General features: G+C 42.5%; 1 protein-coding gene across 3 annotated transcripts in view; it reads right to left on the bottom strand.

Annotated features, from left to right (window-relative positions):
* Positions 1-341: 341 nt before the first annotated feature.
* The window catches only part of TMEM19 (transmembrane protein 19), a 75,070-nt gene continuing 66,931 nt past the window's right edge, over positions 342-8,480 (bottom strand). For 2 of the 3 annotated variants that reach the window (XM_060245068.1, XM_060245069.1), the window contains exons 6-7: positions 8,165-8,374; positions 342-2,541 (exon numbers count right to left, since the gene is read on the bottom strand). In XM_060245068.1, coding sequence (XP_060101051.1) covers positions 2,378-2,541; positions 8,165-8,374 — 374 coding nt within the window. In that variant the 3' untranslated portion in view covers positions 342-2,377. Of the gene's footprint in view, positions 2,542-8,162; positions 8,375-8,480 lie in introns of those variants that run through there. The other variant, XM_060245070.1, reaches the window with a different exon arrangement.

Genomic DNA, 8,480 nt, shown 5'->3' with positions numbered 1-8,480 from the left:
TTAATGACATCAACTATGTGCACAGCTGGTCTGTGATACAAGTTTACCAATCTGTTTAAGAGACTGATTCAGAAAACAATGGTACATTTGAATTGTATGATGATGCTTCCAAAGCTTACTACCTTCTAAGAAAAAGCTACATCCATCTTCGCCAAATGTTGATTCCTTACGCACTAAATTCTGTTCCACAGCAGTTTTGGACTTGCTTGTCTACATAAACCAGGGTGGAAAATGCTGTTCTTGACTAAGAATCTATGGGTAGCAGAGCTTAAGCTTAAAAGCATAATAAACTTTGTAAGCAAGAGTCCTTAATTGACTTATGGATACATAAGAAAAAATAGTTTTAATGTAATTATGGTCAGATTTATTTGAACATGTTTATAAACGTATACAAGGTCTTATCTTGGTTTTTTTTAAAAACCTACATTTCAATAGCGGTAGCTACTGTTCCATATATCTCAAAGCAAGGACACCAATGCAAAGAAAGTGCCTTCCTTCTTACTATGCAGTTGTGAATGACATTATCCATCTGCTTACTCTACTTTTCCCTTCCCTTTATCATTTGCTCTGACCTTCTTATGGTTTCTTTCTCCTAGAGGAACAACATTCTGCCAACTCACTTCTTGTTCCATCTATTTCTTCTTACTTTACCCTATATCATTAAAATGCACTTTTCATTTTCCCTTTCCCATAAACTTTTCAGACTGGCAATTATGCACTATTCGTACAATTAACAAGTTGTCCTGGTATTCTCTACTTAAACTAAGTAGAGTATTCTGTACTTAAACTAAGTAGTGTGATAAACTATCACCCGAAGTATAACAAGGTACTATACAAACTGTCTCTACTTGGAATGATGCATAACATAAAACAGTCTGTCACAGGAAAGAATACATTCCAAGGCAACTTTTATAACCAGCTTTTATAAATTCTTCTGTAGTATGCTTTGTATTTTAGTCCTATTGTCTACTTTACTTGTCAGAAGAAACTCTTTGCTAAACTTTTCCTCTGGTAGAAGATATTTCTGCCACTAGAAAGGGGAAGCATGACTTTTGGCAACCCCTTCCCACTTAGCTCCCCACACTGATTCCAAGAGTCCACTGACTAGCAGATACACTGAAGTCTGTGAGGGGGTGGGAAATACATGGCTTCCAGGAGATATGGTCTTCTTACACTTACTTGACAGATCCAAGCTTCTACATGCATATTCTCTTTATTGTATAAGTCCATTTCCCTTTTAATATTTAATGCCAAGTATTAGCCTCTATAGTATACTTGAAATTACAAGAACATCTCAAATTTATCCTGAAAAATAGGCATAGAGCAGCCAAAAATCCAAATGAATAAAAAGGGTATTGAATATTTTCTGGCTCATAATTAAAACTGTCAATGATACCAATGCAAATTTCCTATAGTAAAAAGATCTATGCTCATCACATAATTCATCATAACAGCCATGGCTACAAATAACCCTTCCCTAAAGCATAGAAATCCAGTTCTAGATTTAACATACTCAATCAAAAACTGCATTTCATGACAATCTGAAGATTCACTTTAGTTATAACCACTATCTACAGGTAAAAAGAAAACAAAAAACTACTCAGAAAGATGCAAAGAACACTATTTGTTAAATATACCAGCACAAAACCTTAGCTAAGAAACCAGATCAATTACAAAGATATTGAATATTTCCAAAATAAGTACCCATTTTCTAAATACAAGACTTGAAATTCAATAATTTAATCCTTAGACATCAATAATTTAGTTTTATAGCCAACAGAAATATCACATGCTTTTAAAGCCAGCATTGACAAGAAATATATTCTTACTGTATAGAAATGTTTTGTTGTTAGAAAGCCAGTCACCTGAGACTGCAATGCTGTCACTTCCCACATACCTCTTAAAAGCAGAGGCAGGAAACCCCAAAACATAACTGCTTCCCTCTTCCCGCAAGAGAAATACAAGATTTCAGAAATCTACTTTAGCAGAACAATGCAGCAGACACAAAATTCTGAGATCCACTGCCTTTATGAACAAAGTACTAAGCTGTTAAAAGATAAATTCTGGTTTCCCACCTCCTACTCCCTTTATCTGGTAGACAGTCAGGAATGAGTGGAGATCAAATGTTCAAAAGTAGTGACTCATAATTTGGGTGAGAACTGTATTCTGTTACAGCAGACCAGATGTCAAACACTACAGTTTCTTTGGTCTACTCAACCAGCAATGACGGCAGCTGCTGTAGGTAGTCCAAGTCATCAAGAAATTTCTCAGGTCTTCATAAAAGCTGCAAGACAAACTATTCAGCCAAAAGTTATAAAGTGTCTTGTAGGGAATCCTTCAGTCATAGCTTGTCTATTGAGGATATGTGCCTGAGACTTCACCCTCTTGGCCAGAACCCCCATGCCAGACCAGGCAACAACAAAGCAATGACTACAGAGGAAAAAAGATTAACTGCATTGTTATCTAGAATAGGTTTTCCCGATATGTGCTTTGTGTCTTTTGTCTGATGGTTGACAACCATTCCAGTCCGAGTGTCTAAACCTGGGAGGAAGGGGAGGGAGAAAAGAAAGATCAATTTGTTTGGCAAACATCATTATTATTTATAAACCATCCTCCCCCTGAAGGGATCAGGGCAGTGTACATCATAAGTTTAACTATCAAAACTATGAATAGAAAGTAACAAATGGTTAAAACAGTATAGATTCTCCAGATAAAAGCTGGCATAAACATAACTTCCCTCCTCCACAAGGTGGATCACATGCCAAGATTGGCAAGGCCAGATGAAAACCATGACAAAAACCATTGCTGCCTCAATTGCAGGCCTGTTGGAGCATCTCCATTTTACACACCCTGAGGAACTGAGCAAGGTCCCGCAAGGTGCAGATGTTACTAGGTAGAGAGTTCTTCCAGGCCATGGCTGAAAAGGCCCTAGCCCTAGCTTAGGACAGCTAGACATCTTTTGGGCCAGGAATCACCAGTAAGCTTTGATCTCCCAAGCATAAAGCATTTCTGGGGGCATATCAGGTGAAAGAATCCTTCAAGTACACTGGTCCCTGACTATTAAGGCCTTAAAGGTAAGAACCAAAACTGTTAATCAGATTCAATACTCAACTTGGAGCCAGTGCAACTGGCAAAACACAGGTCAAATGTGTGCAGCCCTTTGGGTACCTGCACCGCTCTGTTCTGGACAAGCTGTAATTTCCAGATCAGCCTCAAGGATACCCCTGTGTAGAGCAAGTTACAATAATCCAGTCCTGAGGTGACTGTTGCATGGATCACTGCGGCAAGGTCAGGGCTAGAGAGTTAGGGAGTCAAGTTGCCCGATCTGGTGAAGCTGAAAGAATGTCAGCCTGGCTACATGTGCTACCTAAGCCTCCATTAATAAAGAGGAGTCCAGGAGCACAACTAAGCTCTTGACAGTCTGCGCCATTGTTAGTGGTGAACCATTGAGCATTGGGAGTTCTCACGCCAACCTCAGGCTGCTTCCTCCCAGCCACAGGAGCTTCATCTTAGATGCGTTCAATCTCAGCTGGCTCTGTCTCAACCACCCAGCCACAGCCTCCAATCCATCAGTCAAACTAGACAGAGTGGCAGGTGACTGGCTGTCATCGACAGGTACAGCTGGGTGTCATCATGCCGGTGACAACCCAGCCCAAAATTCTGCACCAGCTGGACAAAAGGATGCATATAGTTGTTAAACAGCACAGGAGAGAGGATTGCCCCCTGGGAAACACTAAACAGTGGCAGGGCAACATCCTAATGACACTCTGTCTGACATTCTTATCAATATTTATAATGTGTCATTAACGATGTATCCCACAAATAATGACCACAGGTGATTAAACTACTGAAGGCACTGAACAGCAAGTGAGAAGCAATAAACACACAAAGTGTAGAGCTGATTACTTCTCACTATTGTTTACAAGCAGAGGACGTGCAAGGGGACATCTCATTTCTCCTCAGCCACTGTTTCTTCATTGTCTTCCCCTATAGCCCCTCCTTTCTCTCATTCCCACCCACCAACCTACCTACCATTTATCTGCCTCTATCTTCAGGTATATTTATCAACATCATTTATATCATGCCTTTCCCCAAAAATGGAAGCCAAAGCAGCTTATTCCAATCTCCTCTTCTCAATTTTATCCTCAAATCAACCCTGTGAGGTAGGTTAGCCTGGGTGTGTAACTGACCCAAGATCAACTTGATCAGCTTCCATGGCTCAGTTGCAGATCTGTAGCTATGGGGGAGGGCCTGGAGGACCTGCCCCCTGACTTCCAACGGTCCCAGGGGCCCAACTCAGGGCCCCTGACCTTCCATTGCACCGATGCTCATCCTTCTGCCTCCCTCATCCACCATTAAAATTGTGTGCAGGAAAGGTTGTGGGCACCTTTAAATAGCACAGGAGGCCAGCAGCTGTACCTACCGTCCCTCCTGTGTGTGGTTTTAATGGTGGGGAAGAGAGGGAGGCAGTGGGGAAAGTGGCCGCTTGAGGGCCATGACTACTGCCTCCTTCCTTTCCCCCTCGTGCTCCTGTCTTCCTTCCCCATCATTAAAATCATGGATAGGAGGGGCAGCAGATATAGCCGCTGGCTTCCTGCACTATGTAAAGGCCCTGCCAATCAGCTGACTGGCTGGTCCTTTAAATTGCACAGGAGGCCTGCAGCTGCTACTGCCACCCCTTCCACTCGTGATTTTAATAGTGGGAAGGGAGGAAGCAGTGGTGGGGAGGGAAGGAAAGAAAGGTTTGGAGGGAGGCTGTGGGATGCCAGTGATTTGGGGGGGCAGGGGTGGGAAAGAGCAGCTGAGAGAGGGGTGGGAAGAGAAGGCCATGTGGGACAGCTGTGGGGAGGGGTGAGGCCATGGAGCGGGGAGCCAGCAGCCTGCAAGGATCCTTCCTCCTCAAGTGGCAGCAGGAGGGAAGGCCATTGGGGTGGGGGCACTTAGTGGCCCCAAATGAAAGGCCCCACAATTTTTCAAATCCTGGCTATGGGGCTGGTTCAGTGGGGATATAAATGGGTATTTCCCAGATCCTAGTCTGAAATTCTGACCACTATATTATATTTGGCTTTTGTGAAGTGGCTGCTTTTGAACAATTGTGTATAGCTGGATAAGCAATATGCCATAATAGACTATTTGAGTCTTCCTTTATAAGAACAACCAACTAAGTCAGGGCTGTCAAACTCCCAGCCCACGGGGCCACACCAAGCCTACCCAGGACTTTAATCAGGCCCATGGCAATTTTCTCCCTCCTCCTCCTGTCCTAACTCTTTGAAGCTCGGAGACTGTAAACATGTTCCCAGCTCCTCCTGATTTGTCTTTGCCTGGTTCAGCTGGACTTGCAAAGCTGCAAAGAAAACACAAAATGGATTTTCCATTAAGGTCTCTGCACCCAGATCTATCTGGGCCCAGAGACCTTAATGGTGAATCCATTGTGTTTTCCTTGCAATTTAGTCTGTGCTGCAATGTATTTCAATGTAGTGGAGCTAAAGCAGTTTCACTTCTGCAGCGTTTATGGCCAGTTGAAGCTCCTAACAAATAAAGGGTTGATGCTTTGAGCCAGCTTGTTTCTGCTGAATGGGCCTGAGCACTGGTGCCCAATGAGTACTCTACCCTGGGAACCCCCAGCCAATGGGGGATATATTACACTGGAGAGCCATTGCCAAGCTTGCAATGCCCAGCCATTTCGTGTTTTTCCAGGCTCAGAGCATTTTAGCTTTTTAGTTTATATTTTGTTTCTGCTGTAATTCTTCTGCTTTTTCTTGATGTTTTATTTTTAAAATTTCATTTCCAAATCCCACTGTTCCCCCCACCTTTCCATTTTAAACAAAATATCACAAGTTTTAAGCATGTTTGTTTTTTTAAGTAAAAAATAATATCTTCTGTGTTTATCTGTATTCTTTGTAAAGTTTATATCTCCGCTACCTGACATTACATTTTATGGCACACATGGCTCGGCCCCACGAAGTCCCACTTGTGTCAAATCCAGCCCTAGTAACGAATGAGTTCAACACCACTGAATTAAGTTACTGTTAGACTAATACCAGTAATACCAGAACTGAGTCATCTTGACAGAAAACAACAAACTATTAAAACTGGAAAAGGACTTTGCTACTTTATACTGGACTATACATGTTAGATAGATATGACTTTTAATACATGAATGGACAAAATTGGCACTTTATTTATTGAATAGGATTTTAAAAGGAATATAAATATATAAAATAGTATGAAAATCTGTTCATTTGATTTCATAGTTTGTCACTTTTTTAGTTCCTTTGTTTGAACAATAGGGAGCAGCCATGTCTGGGTGAATCATTCAAGTCTGGTGGTAGCAAGTTGCTGGTTCTGATAAATCCCCCCTCAAAGGCCAAAATAGCCCCCTGGAAAGGGTCTTGCCCGCCAGCCTTTTCTAACAGAAACAAAGGCTCAAAGGTCGGCAATACTATTGTTGTTGCCTAGCAACAGCTACTTAGGACATTCACTTCTTAAAGCTACAGGGATTTCTTCTATTATTCTCGGGGCATTAACTCCTATGTGTGTTTCTAGTTCAGATTTTTCTACAAACCTGGGGCTTTTTCAGGTTTGTAGAAAGATCTGTCTTTTTATTATTATTATTAATTATTATTATTAGTTTATTCCTCCCATTCCCCCATAGGGGCTTTGTCTGTTTATGGTTCCAGTTGCCAGATTTAAGTATCCACAGATTTGGCCACACAGAGAATTAGATATATTGATACTACAAGTCCTTGAAAAACCATTGCATTCAGATCATTCCCATACTCCAAACTAGGTGACTATAGTAGGAAATCAATGAAACTGAAAGAGAGAGAATTAGGGGATTTAAGCATCATAATATTTATATAGTGGAAACAGCAAGTTCCTCCTTCGCACCCAGCTTGGTTTCTTATGATTTCCTTTCCGTTGGCAAATGCAACAAAGAGGTTACAAAACACAATTCCCATTAACTGAAGGAGGCAAGTAGTGTGGGGAAAACTTCCATCGCTTTCTTATTGTTGAATCCAGCGAAGACAGAGGTCCTTTGTGTGGGTCGTGGCGCTCGGGGAGGGGAGGGGAAATAGCTCTCCCAACTTTCGATGGCGCACCATTGGAACCAGCGCGCCAGGTAAAAAGTCTGGGTGTTTTACTGGAGCCTTCATTATCAATGGAGGCCCAGATAGCAGCCACTGCCAAGTCAGCATTCTTCCATCTGAAGCGGGCAAGGCAGTTGGCCCCCTTCCTGGAGCGCCGGGACCTCGCAACAGTGATCCATGCAACGGTCACCTCAAGATTGGACTACTGTAATGCCCTCTACTTGGGGCTACCTCTGTGCCGGACTCGGAAGTTACAGCTGGTGCAGAACGCGTCGGCCAGGCTACTGTTAGGGCTCTCGAAATGGGAGCACATACGGCCGGGGCTGCGCGGACTGCACTGGCTACCAATTATCTACCGAGTCCAGTACAAAGTGTTGGTTATCACCTTTAAAGCCCTATATGGCCGAGGACCAGCCTACCTAAGGGACCGTCTCTCCCCATATGAACCCCAGAGGGCACTGAGGTCAGTGGGTAAAAACAAAATGACCATCCCTGGGCCGAGAGAGGTCAAACTCCAACATACTAGAGTACGGGCCTTTTCAGCGGCTGCACCGGCATTGTGGAACCAGCTTCCGGAGGAGGTGCGGGCCCTGCGGGACCTCGGCCAGTTCCGCAGGGCCTGCAAGACCGCCCTTTTTAGGCAAGCCTATAATGACACTGACTGCTGAGTTGCTTGGTGTAAGAACCGCCATCCATAAGACTACCTAAACTGGCAGAACCAGCGCCATAACAGCTCTATCGCTGCCAGATATACTCATATATATTTAGTCTAATGAAAATCATGTATTTTAATTTAACTGACTGGTTTTTATGTTTAATTTTAATTGTTAAATTTAAAGTTTTATTATGTATGTTAATGTGTAAGTTGTTGTTAGCCGCCCTGAGCCGCCTAGGCGGGGAGGGCGGGATAGAAATAAAAGTTATTATTATTATTATTAATCAGACTTGCAACTTTTTCAGTACTACTCAATTGTCTGAATTCAGCCTTTATCAATAAGCATCAGACATTAAAATAATTGAGGTTTATGACCTCTGAAAAACTAAATTTCAATACTTAAACAGTAAAAACTTACCACTGTACTGCATGGTTGCTCCCAAGTAAGAATCAGTCACTGATCCCAATAAGCCAGCTATTCCACCAAACACAATAATTGGCCATTGTGGAGCAGATATATCCAGATCATTCACAAAGATCAACTGAGAAATGAAGTAAGCCACTCCTACTGATGTGCCCCCAAGCAGGCTTGCAATTAGGCCCACTATAGTGACACCGCCATTGGTACCTAAACAACACATAAGAAATTACACCAGAAATATTTTTAGAACATGCATTCAATAGAGCAGAAAGAAAATCAGAAATACAACATTTCCATCACTCATTTGGGGATA

The sequence above is a fragment of the Heteronotia binoei genome, chromosome 8 (genome assembly GCF_032191835.1).
Source record: "Heteronotia binoei isolate CCM8104 ecotype False Entrance Well chromosome 8, APGP_CSIRO_Hbin_v1, whole genome shotgun sequence".
Lineage (NCBI taxonomy): Eukaryota > Metazoa > Chordata > Lepidosauria > Squamata > Gekkonidae > Heteronotia > Heteronotia binoei.
Note: the sequence above shows the minus strand (reverse complement) of the source record. Positions and strands in the feature narration are given on the sequence as shown.